The sequence below is a fragment of the Ovis aries genome, chromosome 7 (assembly GCF_016772045.2).
Source record: "Ovis aries strain OAR_USU_Benz2616 breed Rambouillet chromosome 7, ARS-UI_Ramb_v3.0, whole genome shotgun sequence".
NCBI classification, from domain to species: Eukaryota; Metazoa; Chordata; class Mammalia; order Artiodactyla; family Bovidae; genus Ovis; species Ovis aries.
Window position 1 is genome coordinate 28089733 of NC_056060.1, and position 16782 is coordinate 28106514.

General features: G+C 39.9%; 1 protein-coding gene across 4 annotated transcripts in view; it reads left to right on the forward strand.

The window, feature by feature from the left end:
• Window positions 1–9280, forward strand: part of FMN1 (formin 1) — a 488195-nt gene extending 478915 nt beyond the window's left edge. For all 4 annotated transcript variants that reach the window (XM_060419038.1, XM_042252230.2, XM_004010422.5 and 1 more), the window contains one exon: window positions 1058–9280. In XM_060419038.1, coding sequence (XP_060275021.1) covers window positions 1058–1102 — 45 coding nt within the window. In that variant the 3' untranslated portion in view covers window positions 1103–9280. The remainder of the gene's footprint in view (window positions 1–1057) is intronic.
• The last annotated feature ends 7502 nt before the right edge of the window (window positions 9281–16782 follow it).

Consider the following 16782-nt stretch of genomic DNA (forward strand, 5'->3'; position numbering starts at 1 on the left):
ATTCTCAGTTCCCATCCCAGGATACCACATGGTGAGAAAGGACATAGGGGAGGACAGAGTAAGGAGCAAAACCCAGCCCTGTGTGCTCTTCCAGCAAATTCAAACAGGGCCCTTTCCCGATAAACCAAATGTAGTCACTTGCCATTTCACACCCTTGCCCATCGCACCTCACACCAGGATCCCCTTCATCTCAAAGCACCCTTCTCCTGAACTTGCTGAAGCATTTTACCCTCACCAGTTCCTTTTTCTTGCTAAAGAAAGGGGTAGGGAGTAGCCTCTTTTGACAGTTGGTAAAACTGAAATGCAGAAAGATACAGCCTACCAAGATCACTTCTCAGACTGCTGGCTGGTCCCCTGACTGCTCGCCCTAGGATAGAAACTAGCAGACTACTGTTTCTTCCTAGCCATGAAGGGAAGCTGTCCTCCACAGTCCCATTTGCAATACTGATCACAAGGAATCTCCATGAAACAGCTGGAATAGCTGAATGGTTAGGAAACCAAGGTATAGAGGTTCAAGTCCCAGCTTAGCCACTTACTAGTTATATTTTACTAGTTGTGAAGTTACTTCTTTATTCTTCACTAGTACTTTTGCCAGTTGCTTTAAATTCTTTGACCACCTAAGTGGGGTATAAGTGAGATGATTTCTGTTAACCAACAATGATGTTCTCCTAACGACCCCATCAGCAGCTCAGCAAATGTTGAGTGAGAAATGGGGAAGTCAGGGCTGTACGACTTCATCAGGGACAGCCATGGTTGGCTTTCAGAGCTCCTACCTGAATGGAAACATTCTGTGCCCATTTGGTGGTGTATTCGGTACACTCATCTTTATATGGTATATCTATATTTTTGGTGGCAGTGGGCTCAACTCAGATTTTTGTCTTCTTCCCTCATTATCCACTGCTCCTTCCCCAGGCCTCTATCCTCTCATTTCTAGGGCATTTGGTACAACTCTATTCAACATCATAGACCAACATTTGAGAAACATACCAAAATTTGAGAAAGGTGAAAATTTAGGAAAAGGAATAACAATAAACTCAATTTTTGTCTCAAATAACAGAAGGAAAGACTGCGTCAGAAGGAAGCTAGTGTGAGCACCAACTAACACAGAGACACAGGAGAACAGTGTTGGTGAGGCATAGCACCCGCATGACCCTCTGTAACATCAGTGCTACGAGAAGTCCTCAAAAGATACGTCACTCAATGTTTCTTTTGCTCATCTCTTTCCGAGCACCCTGTGCCTTCTTGAAGAAGTCCCTTGTTAAGCCATAGGAACAATGAAATGCCGCTGAAGAAGTATTTAAGAACTGTTTCTTCTAGAGGTCCAAAGTTCGCTCTGCTACAAGACCAGAGAATTACCAAGATTTTTGAGTTTTTCTTTTTTTTTTTTTTAATCAGGGACCTTAAGCTTTCAAACCCAAGCATGATACATGTAAACTTGTGAAAGAAGAAAAGATGGATTATTTGTGATAGCTGCCTTGAGCTAGTTCAAGCCTTGATCTTTACAATAATCAAGCCTGCTGGTTTGATTATTGATATTAATTTTGATTCTATTGCAGCAAGATCCTGAAGCACCCTTCTTGCCAAAAATGTTGAGACTTAACCAGAATTATTTTAAGAGGCCCAAGACTGTATGCCCCATACTCAAGAAATGGTTATTTTTTCATTGTTTTTCATGTGCTAGAAAGAACAGAACATGGAATTATACATGGATGGAGAAGGAAGTTCAATAGTCATAAACTTCTTTCTGGAGAACAAATTATAATACAGGTAGTTGGCATCAACCATTTAGCAAGACCCATTCTTCTGTTTTTGTATCAGTTCATTGAGGTTTCCTAGGCCACTAGGAATTCTCTACCCCTTCTTTTGAAAAAAAAAAAAAAAAAAACAATAAAAAAAAACCTATGATAACTGAGCAGCAACAGACTTGGGGTCAAAGCATCTGCTTTGATGAGTGACACAGTATCAGTCAGAGTACATTTCACACCTCAAATCGTCTATGAGTGGATATACCACGTTGAACTGCAGCTGAGCTGTGCACCAGATTCTGGGACTGAATATGGTTGGACCTCTCCCACGCACCCTGGGAGACAGTGTCTAGACAGGAGAGCAAATGCTACTTGCAGCTGTTTATCATGACCTTGACTGACAGACATATGGCTTATGGTTGAAGCAGGGGGGTTTAATGTCCAAAAAAGAGAGGGTAGTAAAAAATTTATTTACATCAAAATGGGAAGAGGGTGATTACATTGATGTTGAATGATATTGAATTTTGAGTTCAATAGGTAGTTTTTTCTAACCCTGGAAGCCCGTGTGATTATTGCCTCTAGAGTCACAGGAAAACCACCTTGGACTTCTCGCCTGACATTTTTTCCTTAAAGCACTCTCCTGTGCTGTGAGAGGAGAAGAGAGGAGACTTGGGGTAAAATGAGGTAAGGATCAAAGCCTATCAGGTTTCAGTCTTAAAAGGAGAGAGGTCCAAGCTTTCTCCTCCCAACTGATGGAAGACCATCCAGAGAAGAGCAGAAACCTTAACACCCTTCCCCATCTGCTGGTCATGTGTGAGCTGCCCCTTGCCCCAATATCTTGCCAGAATCCCTCAACTTGCCAGGTACCTGAGTGTCTATCCAGGACCTGCCTGCTAGTTACCAGCCCCCACGGGGACCCCATAATAGATATAGCCCATTAAAGTAGCACCATATCCTAATACAATGCCCAGGAATGCAGAGTCAGGATCAAATCTAGTCACAAAGCCATATTCCTGTAGGTGCTAGCCACTCTTTCTAATAATTAAAAAAAAAGGAATATAATAACGTGGTTTGTTTATTTTTTCCCAAAAAAATAAAAGAATGAGACAAGCAAAACAGAAGAGCTGGTAAGAACTTACATGACTAATAGTAGTTGCTTGTGAGCAAGCCTTTCATACTGCTTTCTTAGATTGTTTTTCTCTTCATTTTCGCTTAATGGTGAGGACCTAAGAAATTCCTCAATTTGAAACAAATCCTACTTACAGCTACCCTGTGCTCTGTTGACAGTCCTAGTGTTAACAGACAAAAGAAAAAGCACCTGTTTTACCCATGTTCAAGTTGGATTTCATTCTAGTGGACAGACCAGAAAGTGGCAGCAAAATAAAACCTTTTCTAAAGAGCAGAGTTTGCCTACCTTTTTGGGGAAACCTAGTGAGTCCAACATACTGTTAGTGTGTGGAGACACCATGGCACGATCCCCCTGACTGTCACCCAATTGGCATCCTGCTTTAGGTATCCGGATACCCCTCCCAAGTCCGCACATGGACTGCAGTGTGACAGTGCCCTCATTTGTAACTTGACCTGATGCTTGGTAAAAGTTCACAAGACTTTGTCCAAGGTGGACCATCTTAAACAACCCAGAGGCCCTGAGAGAATGACCTATCCAAAATGCAGCTGAGATTGTGTTAACTACAGCAGGTGTCGCTAAACTTTTCATGAGTAAGTAGTTGGGGTACACTTAGCAGCTGGGGCATGTCTGGCTGTTCTTAGCACAGGCTTGCCTGCACAAGAGGGACAGTGGCCAGTATTTCTACTCTGCATGTAACCAGACATATTTGACTTACTAATCAGACTCAGAGAAACCCTAACTTGTAACAGCATCATCTCTGCCTAGTTAAGATTCATTAAAGCTGAGGACACAGTGGATAGCAGTTCAGATTCTTGCAAAACCTGCATAATCATTGAGCACACAAGTATATCAGATATGACATAAAAGCGTTATATAAACATGTTAGGTAAAAAACACAGGCCTATGAAGTATTGAGGATCAAGTGAGGCGGAGGTGTGCTATATGGCTTTTTAACCCAAGAAGAGGCAGTTTATGGGCAGAGGCATGGTGAAGGGAAAAGGTAGCCAAGAAGAACGATATGATGGTAGTCAAGGCCCAGGAGTCACAGGTGATAGACCTGCTGCTCAGAAGTTACCTTTTGAATCCTTGGGTTGATGTCTATGAAATCTCTTTAAACATTCATTGCAACTACCCAGGAACTATGAGGAGAAAAGTCTGAAGTCTGGGAAATAGACTAAAGAGATCCAGTCGTGCTCTTCCATCTTCAAATGTTTTAGACAAAACAGTGGGCAGCATGATGAGAAACTGGATGCCAGATTGGACTCCGGTCTCCAGTCCTCTTTCCTTCCCGGTTAGAATAGTAGACGCTGCACACCTGCTCAGCTGCTCTTAGGCACCTCCTTTTCTCATAAGTACCGTAAGGAAAGGCATTTCCCTAAAAGCTCATATGCGGCTGGTGCAGAAACTAAAGGCAGGAAAAAAAACTCTTTGGTAGTATTCAGCAAGGTGAAGAAGTCATTGGTCCAGTTCTTCCAAGACCGTGATCAGATGTATCAAAAGATATGTAAGTGTATTTTTGGTGAAGATTTGCTTGTTGGACTGGGATTGCGTATATCTCTCTCTAGATTATATCACCTGCATGGGGAAATTTTAATTTTACTTCTTTGTTGGACATCATATTTTATTTCTATTTCATTCTTGCCTGGTGTCACTGACATAGCTCATTGCACACAGCAGACAGCACCTAGTCAGCCAGAATCTGAAAGGGAATTAGCAGTGCGGACCTGTGGGCTCTTTCCCAGTAACCAGACTGTAACACTGACATGGGAACTTTATTCAGACCAATCATTCTAAATTGGTCTGTTCGGTAGTACTACCGCCCTTGCCAAACAAAGATAAAACCAATTTGGAGCTTTCTGTGTGGAGAGGAAGGAAGAAGTCAAAAAAATAAAGCTTTTCCCCCCAAAATAACTGATGCAAATATCAAATATCCAATTCTATAGTTAGTTTAAATAGTCTAAAAATTGCTAACAAGGGCTCCACTAGATTTGAGCTTCATTTTTCTTTGATCTTGCCCATTCTCATCATTTGAAAACAAAAAGACCAAAAGGTAGAAGGGGAAAAGAAGCATCAGCAGATTTGGAAGTCGACAAATTAGTTCCTGAATCACAAAAGAAGGACATGTTGTGAAACCGAGTGTTGTAGAGGTCCTAAGCATATAAGAATTTGAACAGCTGTGAGGGCTGATGAGTGTGGACAAAGTAAAAGCTCTTAACTGCCCACTTGAGACTTCAGCCTAAACCAGGCAATTTTCAGAACAGATTCAAGAGAGTGAAGTATTGCTCTGAACAATTTATTTTTGGAAAAATCACATACAATGGTATGTAAAGAAAGAAGTGTTAGACAATTAAAATTTCCTTTCTCTGATTCTCTTGTAAGAGCAGTTCATAAATGGATGGACCATCCAGAAAACCATGAATACCACACTTCATATATCAGGTTTTCACCATAGAAACACAGCTAAAGAGGGTGGACTGAATAAAGAAATGAACTTTCATTCATGTCAGCTACTTTGTTATCATAAAGAAATCTACAAGAGAAACAAGCCTGTGCAGACAAGTTTACAGTATTTGGAATGAATGTCTAGTTTTTAACTTTTCCAAAATGTAAATAACTGTTGAACATATTTCCATTTTCTAGCTATGGAGAGAGACAGTCTGGCTGGTTGGAACCTTGTCTGTTATTGGTGCAGAAATCATTTAAAGGCACCTTTTGGCACAGGCCTTAGCGGGTCTGGCTCCTTGAGACTCACATAACTGTATTTATAACTCCATTAGTGACTGAATCCAGGCATCACTGGGCTCAGTTACACCGCTGTATGTGACTCGGAGGCTCATTTTGTGTCATTTCTGCAAACCCGTCAGTTGTTGACACCTTGTTAGAGGTATTGAAATTTAGTTTCACAGTTCTTCATTTCCCCTCCCAGGGAGCAGGCAATCTACTAGACCTTCCCAGATCAGTGCTTTGCTGGGAAGTTGTGAATTCCAGAGTATTAACATGTCAGACTGGAAGCCAGTTCAGTAGTTTTATTTCTTCCAAGACCCTTAATCAACCCTGTGATATAAACTTAGCATTTGGGAAATTTTTATAGTTGACAGCTGACCTGGAAATGTGAAGATATGCAGATGTCAGCAAGGTGTCTGTCTCTTAAGGTGCCAATGAAGAGACTAGCAGGGCAAATCAAGCCGCATCCAGTAGGTCAGACTGTCCTCACTGGAGCTTCTGGATTCATTACCTCTCCAGCCCCAGCTCCTCTCTCAGTCATCCTGGTGATAAACAGGAACACAGAGGACCTTTTTCTTCTTGTCCTCCCTTCTCTGATATGATGGTTCACTTTAATCAGAGCTCAAACTCATTCTTGTGTATTATGTCTCTAGAGTACTTGTTCATGAATATCTTCTTCACGCTATAATCTGGGAAAGACTGGCTTAATCTCAAGTGTTTATATACAGTGGTAGCTAAAGCTGTTCATTTATTTTACAGTCCATCTCATCTAACTTTCTATTTTTTAATATTTTCTTAAATATACTAAGAATCGTCATTGTATCTCCTTTTCTGAAAGCTTATTCATAGACTTCTGTGGGCTGTTGTTTTGGGTTTTGTTTTTTTTTTTTAATGCTTTGTGTGAAATTCAGTGGCACTGGGTGAGCGAAATGCAAATGAGCCCAATTTCCCACAGCAATTTGGCCTTCTTCTCCATGGAATAAACAACCTTCTACCACCCTTAAGCTGTTTTGTAGGCTGAGTGTTTGCCTAAATTCTACCTGGGCAGACACCAAGGGGTTCTTCTATCTTTGAAGCTGTAAAAATGTCTTAAAAGAGAATGAGTACTTCTCCCCATATAAAGTGTGAGCTGGCAGTGTTTTTAAAATTGGGTACATAGCATACAAAGATTATACTGTTGTTCCCATAAGAGATTTATAATCTATACATCTTTGATATATTTCAGCAAACTATAAGTAGCTCATTTTACCCTCTTTGTTCTTGGCAACTTGCTCCTATCTATAATCTTATTCCTTCACATCTGACCACCAAGGCGTGAAGTGTCAACCCACTCATATTGCCCCCCTGCAAAATCCTCTAAAGATGTCCATTTCCTTTAGAAACAAGTCCATGGGTAAGAGGGGTAAGTCTAGTGACCATTCTTTTAGCCCAGGGTGGCATACATGGGATTTGGGGCTAAGTCTATACCAAATATTAATTTTACAATTCTTTAATTTCTCAAGATGCAAATAATGTGATTATTATTAGTAGGATGTAGAATCTTTGAAGAACATAAGCATTAAGAAAAAAGGACTTCTCTTTAAAGAAACGATCGAAGATATTCCTCAAAAGACAGAAACTTTAAAAACTAGAAGTTGAATAATTTTTAAGATTCTTTGGAGAAAACATGTCATTGATTCATCATAGTCTTTTCCTTTTCATTGAGTTTTAATTTGGACTAGCATGGGAAGCAGAGTGCCCCTGGACTTTGATTTAGGGGATCGTGCTTTGGCCTGGAAAGTCAGTACTGGCCTGCATGCCCAGAACCCAAATGAAGTCAGTCAGTGTCCTAATGAGAATCAGGCCTAACAGAAATGTAAATTATTTCAAGACCTTTAGGGTTTAATTTTCTTAGCAACACCCTTGACCCTGTTTCCTAAAATTAATTTGATCCATGCAGTTATGTGTCTTCATTTTGCCTTATGAGATTGTAAGCAATGGGATGATGGAGAAAAATAGACAGTAGAAAAGTAAAATTTGAGCAAGGCCAGGGTGTAATGTTTTGCTGATATAATGCATTGTTAGGGAGCTGGTGGCTGTTGCCATGGTTGTATCATGGGCAGCCTTTCAACAGAAGCTCAGGGCATATGTATGAGGGCAGTGGGACTGCTTGGTATCTCCTATTGGTCCATGCTTGACAGTGCTCTGGAAAAGCAGATGCATACTAGTGGACCGGCCTGTGCTTGCTGAAATAACTTCATTGAATTTCAGATTAATTTCCATGGGATCAGTTGTCCATGAACCTTCCTGTTTCCTCTCTGCCTGTTTAAAATTCATTTTGGCATCGAGCTTCATGTCATTTTTCTCCTTTCAGTACTTCTGCATTGCCTCCCCTTCCTTCACATCCCACAGTGACATTTGCCTCGCTTTACTGTTTCTCCAAGACCCAGCTTTCTGTCCCTCTTTCCCCCATGGACATGTGAAGTGCCCCTTAGCCCTCACTCCATCGCTCCACACCCGTGCTCCATCCCCCAGCCCTGTGGACAGGGAGCTCTGCTGTCACCAAGAGAGACACAGCCTTGTGACTGCTTCTTGTTAATGTCAGCACCACCTCATCACTTAAGCAAAGAGGGAAAAATCCATAAAAGAGATGGAAAATACATTTCTTTTTTTATTATTATTCTACTTTATTTTAAGAAGCTTGAGGAGAGGTGTGGTTCCAGTCCTTCTCAGTTTCCCAGAGAGTTTTACTTTAAAACTGTCTAATGAAGGACCATTCTTTTGATAAATGTATAAATCAGTCCAGGTCACCAGCTATGATATGTAAGACTCAAGTGTTGAATCTCTGTGCTGCTGGACAAAGTGACTAAATTCTGTGCAAATATTTTGAATCATAGGCTTTTTATTGCCCCTCAGTTCTTAATACTACTCATGATTCAAAAATCTTCACGAGGCTGGGTCAGGATGTTGACAATTTGTGGTTATTTTCAGATCAACAGTAACTGTTACCCTCTTGAAAGCACTTAAAAAGAAAGTTTAAGCATATCTTAAATATTCAACCATTTGACCTGGAAAAAAGTTGGCTTTTCTGTTTAATTATTAGACCAATCTGTAGATGTAATCTTAAAGGATTTTTTATGCAATAATGAAGACAGTTTGAGAAATGAGAAGGCACTTTAAAGACGTGAAACCTTATATTACACACTTGTGGATATTTTTTAATAAGCTAATTGGATTCAGGTATTTTTTTCCCTTTAAATTTTTAAGAATATGTATTTCTAATTTTTTTGCATATTTAATTTTGTCAAAACTGAGAAATGCTCGCTAGTTGAACTTGTAAATGTTATTTGCAAACCAAATAAATTATTTATTTTTACAAAGAAAAGGTGAAGGAATCAATACTGATTTGTACATAATGAATATATGTGTGTGTATATATATATATATTTTTCCTTCCTGACACTACTTGGTCCTCACATCAATTGTATATATACTATGTATATAGTATATACATATTGGTTAGAAAATGTAGATTGTCTATTCAAAGACTTCTATCTCTGATAGATTATATTTATCCTACTGTTGATACCTCTGTTAATTTAAGAGATAGAATTCTATTTTTTTGGAACTTGCAGAGAACTGCATTCATGGCTTCCAATTGTAAATATGCTAAGGGTATTTTAATAAATTTTGGTTTCATGTCTGTCTGGTGTGCAGTACAGATCTGTTTCCATGAGGCATTTAAGATAGTATCCCAACAGTGCTGTAATGTGGAGAATACCAATCATTTATAACTTGCATTATTGCTCAAGGGCACCATTACTACTGAACTACAAAAGCTGGATCTTGGTAAGTCCATCATTCGCATTTTCTTCTTTCTCCTCTGTCGTCTACACCAACAGTGGGAAATCTGGCTAGGCATTCAAGGCTAACACCAGACAGACAAACCCAGCCAAGCATGGTCTCAACTGTACTGACCTGAAAGCAACTCTGCTTGAACATAAATTACCCAAGGTTGGGTGTGGGGTGGAGAACCACAAGGATTGGTGACTTTGTGTTATGAATTGGTAGAGTATGGAAACAGAACAGAAATATAATTGTATTTTAACATTAAACACAACATTCAAATTCTTTTCAGGCAGATGATAAGATAAATGCAGGTATTTAAGAAAAAACTAAAAGACTTTCAGAAAAACACTGCTCTGTGAAATAGAAGAGCAGTCTTTGTGATTGCATGTTTAACTGATTCATTTGTTCAGTATACCTGAATGCCATGCACTCTTGAGTTCTAGAAGTTTGTTGAAATATGCCCTAATGGATTTAATGAACACACATAGTTATCATCTGGGGAGATATTTTATCACTAGGAGAGCTTTAAACTCAGAATCATAGAGCTGCAAAAATCTTCAACACTGGATAAAAATCTCCATTTCACAGAGCTGAAAACCACTGTAATTCAAGGGACTTGTTGAAAGTTATACTCAGCATTAGTAAATAATCAAGACTAAAATCCACATCTCTTGACCCTGAGGCCAAAGCCCTTCCCACTGCTCAACTCATTCATCACATTAAGTTCTGTTCTTCAAAAGACCCCATTATGGAGAAATGTTCTAGAACTGTTGTTTGGAAAGTAGAGTCCAAACGCTCCTAAGGGTTTGGAGAAACCATTATTAAAGTTGTACCCTGAATTAAAGCACCTAGTAGAGGTTGGAGACTTCTGTGTCATAAAGCCCTAGGAAAAATATTCCACCTTAGGAAGAATGTCTTTGATTTACTGAGATTTACTCTCCCTTGCAGAGCATACTGGTACCTGTTGAATTTTTGAGTATACATATTTGCCTATTCTTTAAATAATCCAGGTATGCCGATGGTCTAACTAACAGGCCATAACTTCCCGAGACTAAATATTTCCCTTTAGAGTCTAGCTGTCTACTTTCACCTGCATATGATGTATTCATGGAAATAAGACATTAATGTTGGCTTGCACCAGCCATGCCTGTTTGTATGCCTCTAAGTCTTCTCCAGGTAATGTTTGCTTCATGCCCATCATTATGTGAGGATGAAAGGTAAGAGAAGGTAACTTTATAGTTATCAGCTGCTGCATAACAAAATATCCCCAAATTCAGTGTTAGTAAACCATAATCACTTATTTTTCATGGTTCTTGTTAATTTGAGAAGAACTCAACTGGACAGTTCTCACTTGGAATCTCATATTGTTCTAGCGCTGTATCCATTGGGTCTGCAGTCTTCTGGATGGCTGGAACATTAGCCTTCAAGGTGGCGGACTCACTTGGCTGGCAAACTGTTGGTGGCTCTAGGCTGGGGGCCTCAGAGCCTTTGTCTCTACAGGTCTGCTTGAATGTCCAAGGTGAAATAGGTAGTACTTTCTTTGACCACAGCTTTAAAGTTACTTTCATTGTATCTATTGATTGAGGCATTTATGAAGTTCTTCCCATGGAATGGACAAAAAGGACTCACCACCTGATGGGGGAATGTCAAAACGATACTATAGGAAGAGCTTGTGAGATGAAAAATTTATTGCTACAACCATTTTTGGATAATACAGTTTGCCTCAGTAACTTGTCCTATTCTTTCCATTTGGTTTTATTCCTATTTTTGTTGTAAAATTAAATTTTAGATTATTTTCAAAAATTTCCCTACTTGTTTTCCCCGAATCTTCTGCCTGCCTATCACAGCACAGAAATGTTTGTCTTATTCCTGAATACAGGCATTCTTTCCCATTATTATTGAAGTATAGTTGGTTTCCAATATCATGTTAGTTTCAGCTGTGCAACACAGTGACTCAGCATTTCTGCAGATTATATTCCATTGTAGATTATTAGATAATGTGCTATACCTTAAATCCCTCTTACTATTTTAAATTTTTAAAAATATTTAGGTGTTTGGCCACGTCAGGCCTTAGTTGCAGATCTTTGTTGTGTCACGTGGGGTCTCTTGTTGCGGGGCATGCACTCTTTAGTTGTGGCTCACAGGCTTAGCTGCTCCATGGCACGTGGGACCTTTGTTCCCCAACTAGGGATCAGATCCACAGCCCCCAAATTGGAAGGCAGATTCTTAGCCACTGGACCACCACTTACCTATTTGATATGCAGTAGTTTATCAATTCCATAACCCTAATTTGTCCTTCTCCCACCTTCCTTCTCCTCTTTGCAACCACAAGTTTGTTTTCTATGCCAGTGAGTCTGTTTCTGTTTTGTGTGTACACTTATTTTGTATTCTTTTTTAGATTTCACATAAAGTTATATCATAAAATATTTGTCTTTCTCTGTTAGACTTACTTCACTAAGCATCATATTCTCTAGGCCCATCTATGTTGCTGCAAATGGGACTATTTCATTCTTTTTATGGCTGAATAATATTCCATTATGTGAAATATTTTTTTAACCCAGTCATCTGTTGATGGCCCTTGGGTTGCTTCCATGTCTTGGCTATTGTAAATAGTGCTGCTATGAACATTGGAGTGCATGTATCATTTCAAATTAAGAGTTTGCATTTTTTCCAGATATATACCCAGGAGTGGAATAGCTGGATCATAAGGTAGTTCTATTTTAGTTTTTAAATGAACATCCATATTATTTTCCATAGTAGCTGTACCAATTTATATTCCTACCCCAGTGTACAAGGGTTCCCTTTCCTCCACATCCTCCCCAACATTTATTTGCAGACTTTTTGATGACAACTATTCTGACCAGTTTGAGGTGTTATATCACTGTTAATTTGCATTTCTCTTGTAATTAGCAATATCGAGCATTTTTTCATGTACCTACTGATCATGTGTATGTCTTTTTTGGAAAAATGTCTATTCAAGTCTTATACCCATTCTTTGATTGGAATTGTTTTTAATATTCAGTTTGTGAGCTGTCTATTTGGGATATTAAGTTCTTGTCAGTCGTATCATTTGCAAACATTTTATCCCATTCTGTAGGTTATATTTTCCTTTTTGAAGGCTTCCTTTGCCGTGCAAAATCTTTTGATTAGGTTCTATTTGTTTATTTTTGCTTTTATTCCCTTTGCCTTGGGAGACTGATCCAAAAAATATTGCTGCAATTTATGTAAAAGAGGTTTAGCCTATGTTCTCTTCCAGGAGTTTTATGGTTTCAGGTCTTCCATTTAGGTCTTTAAACCATTTTATTTTTTGTATATGGTGTGGTGTGAGGAAATGGTTTAGTTTTATTGTTTTACGTGTGGCATTCAGTTTTCCCAACACCACTTGTTGAAGACATTTGTCTTTATCCCAGTAAATATTCTGGCCTCCTTTGTCGTAGATTGATTCACCACAGATGCCTGGGTTTATTTCTGTGATATTCTGCTCCACTGAGGTGCATGCGTGTGTGCTAAGTCGCTTCAGTCGTGTCCAACTCTGTGCAGCCCTGAGAAACCCAGCACGTGTGCGCTTACTGTCATTTATTGCTTTCTAGCTCTTTTTGTAGTTCTGTTCATTTTTTTCCCCCATTGAGGTTTAATGTGATATGTGTTGACCCATAATTATATCTACTTGCTTTAAATTGATAATCATTTAAGTTCAAACACATTCTAAAAGATCTGCATTGTGTTTTTATTTAATTGGAGGATAATAATTTTACAATATTGTGATGGTTTTTGCTATATATCAACATGAATTTGCCATAGGCATACATGTGTCCCTTCCCTCCTAAACCTCCTTCTCTCCTCCCTCCCCACCCTGTCCCTCCAGGTTATCACAGAGCACGGGCTTTGGGTGCCCTGCATCATGCACCACACTCCCACTGGCTGTCTGTTTCACATATGGTAATGTATATGACGATCCTATGTGCAGGGCAGCAAAGGAGACACAGACATAAAGAACAGACTTTAGGGCTCAGAGAGGGAGAGGGTGAGATGATGAGAGACTAGCACTGAGACACACACGTTGTGTTTTTGATGACCTATTTTACATCGTCATGCTTATCCCTTTACCGTTTAGTAGTCATTTACAATTTTTTTAAAAAATCTACACACTGGCTTATTTAAGTGATCTCCAATCTTACTATATTTTTGCCTTCCTATTGGGATTTTCCCTCTTCTGTAGATTCTTGCCTTTTTCCATTTAAAAATGACTTTTCAGCATTTTCTCTAGGGTAGGCTTAGTATTGCTAAAATCTCTGTTTTTGCTTGTCTGAGAAATTCTCCTTCTATTCTAAATGATAATCTTGCTGGTTAGAGTATCCTAGGTTGTGGGTTTTTTTCCTTTCAGGACTTTGAATGTGTCATGCCACTCCCTCTTAGCCTGCGAAGAAATCAGCTGGTAGCCTTATGGTGTTCCCATGTAAATGACTCTCTCTCTTGCTACCTTAACTTTTGCTATTTTAACTATGATATGTCTTGGTGTGAGTCCATTTGGAACCCTGTATGCTTCCTATACATGGAAATTCATTTCCTTCTTTGGGTTTAGGAAGTTTTTAAGCCATAATTTATTCAAATTCAGGGTCCCCTTCTCTCTCTTCTTCTGGACCTACTATGCATAGGCTGGCACATTTTCTATTATCCCATAGATCTTATATGTTGTTTCTTTTTGCTTTGTCTGCTGTCCTGATTGTGCAGTTCTCATTTTTCAATCTTATACATCACTCAGGTGTTCTTTTGTATAATTTAGTCAGCTATTCATTGCCTCTAGATTGCTTTTTATCTCAGAAATTGAATTATCTATTGTTGACTGGGCCATCTTTATAATTTCTAGTTCCTTGTTTAAATGATGTAGGTTTATTTTGATAATCTTATTAAATTCAATCAGCACTTTTCAAACCAATCTTGTAACTCACGATCTCAGAGACTGTTTCATTACTTTTCAGGGAATTTCCTTTTGGATTTTTATGTGGGAACATTCCTAGGTAAACTGTGTGTGCCTAATATCTTCGGTGTGAGGGCTAGATTGGTTGTGGATGCCAGTCGTGTCTTTCTTCAGGGGGTGTTAGTGTCCACTATCCCCTTGAGAGAGTGTGGTTGGTGTAAGAAGGGCTAAAGCCTACACAGGGTGTAAAGCAGGACTTCCTCTCTACTCCGTGGCTGTTGTCATGTCAGGAGCAGAACCTGTTCCCCAGTTGCTAGAGGAGAAGTCCTGAGGGTTGGGCTCAAGCAGCCTCTGTTTCCTTTAAGTGTGTTTTTCCTTGTCCCTTGGCTGTGACCTTTGCTCCAAAGGAGGTGAGTAGTGAAGTAAGATTCATGTGCTCATCCAGGTCTGATACACTCCCTTTGTAAGTGTCTGTGACTCTGCTCAGAATCTGCTTCACAGTGGCATCCTTTCTCTTCAGTGGTCAGCCCAGATCTAGTGTTCGGATTGTGCCAGGCAGTAGACAGAGGCAGAGCATTCATTAGGCTGGGGGCTGAGGGTCAGGGTGTTGCAGCTGCAGGAATTAAAGTGGCTGTGCTGCCACCAGAGGCCTGGGCTGCTTCTGGATCTCTGTTTGAGCAAGTGCCAACACCAGCTGCTCCACCTGAAGCACATCCCAAGCCTCCTCTCCATACCTAGATCGAGTCTTTTCTGCCCCAGATCCAGTGCAAGGCTATGGCCTGAAGTCGGTGTGTGCTATGTAAGCTCTGCTGAGAGTGGGGACTGTGGTGTGCTGGAGACAATGGTTCAGATGGCTGCTCTGCCCTCCAGGGTTGGCCCTGCTAAGATGGCACTGCCTGAGCAAGTATCAGCCACGCTCACTGCTGCCACCCTATCTGAACCACACTCCTGGCCATCTCTGCATCGCTAGAGCGAGTGTGCAGTAAGTGAGGCTGGGGTGATCACCCCACTCAGGTTGGAAAGTGTGGTGAGGTAGCAGGCACCCGTGCAGTGTTCACACTGGCTTGTCTGTTGGTAAGCCAGTGCGTCCATGCTGTTCCAGTGTGTCTAGACTTCTCAGCCCTTCTGTCTGTCACAGCACTATCCTAGCAGCCTATCCTCACATGAGACAGAGATACCCAATTGTGGCTTAACCCACTTGATCCCCAGGGTGAGGGTCTGCCCCTGTGATCTTAAGTCTCCTCTCAGGGGCCCAGGTCCCAACCCACTGTTCCCCTGCCCCCGCCTTACCTGGTCACAAGGAAATCTTTCTTGCAGCATTGGTTGCATAGGAGTTCTGCTGGTTTCCAGTTTTCCATGAGAATTGTTCCACACATAGATGTGTTTTTGAGGTATTGGGAGTCAGATGAGGAGGTGAGCTCCACCATCTTGATCCCCCTCTCCAGGCACTCTTTACCTTTGAAGAAAGTGAGGACATCCTAACTGGGAGACTTTGTAAAACACTGATAGAGAAAAGGAATCAATGGTGAGTCTGGGAATTTACTCCAAAAGTGTAAGCCTGCATTTTTTATTATAGTAGTAGAGATGCTGACTCTCACTAAAGTTATGTCTTAGCAAGTAAGTGAAATCACTTTTTAAATAGCTATAATAGAGCTTTGACTCTTATAATAGTATGTACATATTAACACAATAGAATATTATTCAGCCATTAAAAAAGAAAATTCTAACATGCATGGATAAATGCTGAACCCAAGATGCTAAGTGCTCTTCAGTCACAAGAAAATAAATAGTATAGGATTCTATTTACATGAAATACGTATAGAATGATGGTTGCCAGGGAATAGAATGGGAGTAGTTGTTTAATACAGGGTTTTGATGGAAAGATTATGAAAATGAAAGGTGCCAGTGGTTGCACTATATGAATGTACTTAGTGCCACAGAACTGTACATTTACAAGTGGTTAACATGTAAGTTTTATATATATTCTACAATGAAAACTAATTTGTGAGTTAGGGCAGCTTATATTACAGGTGCTGTATTTAATGTATTGTATGAATAGCTTTGTTTGAACCTGATAATACTATGAGTTAGAGATACTGCTTTCCTATCATTTTACAGAAAAGAAAACTAACTCTTGGAGAAGTTAACTTTCCCATGTAATTTTAAGTGGAGAATTCAGACACTCCAGAGAAACACTGCCAACGACAGCCCTGTCTCTATAATCATAGAATTAGCTGATACTAGAGAAAGGGAGGTGTACAAAGAGGTTATAATATATCACTGCTCTTTCAAACCTGATGAAAAAATAAAGTATCTAGCCCAAAGGCACTGGAGCCAACAGCACTTCTACAAGAGCCAAAGAATCTAATGGAATGGAGCTGTATGTATAACCCTCAAGGCACTGCTAACAGGTACCTTCTGGAATTTTCTTAATTCTG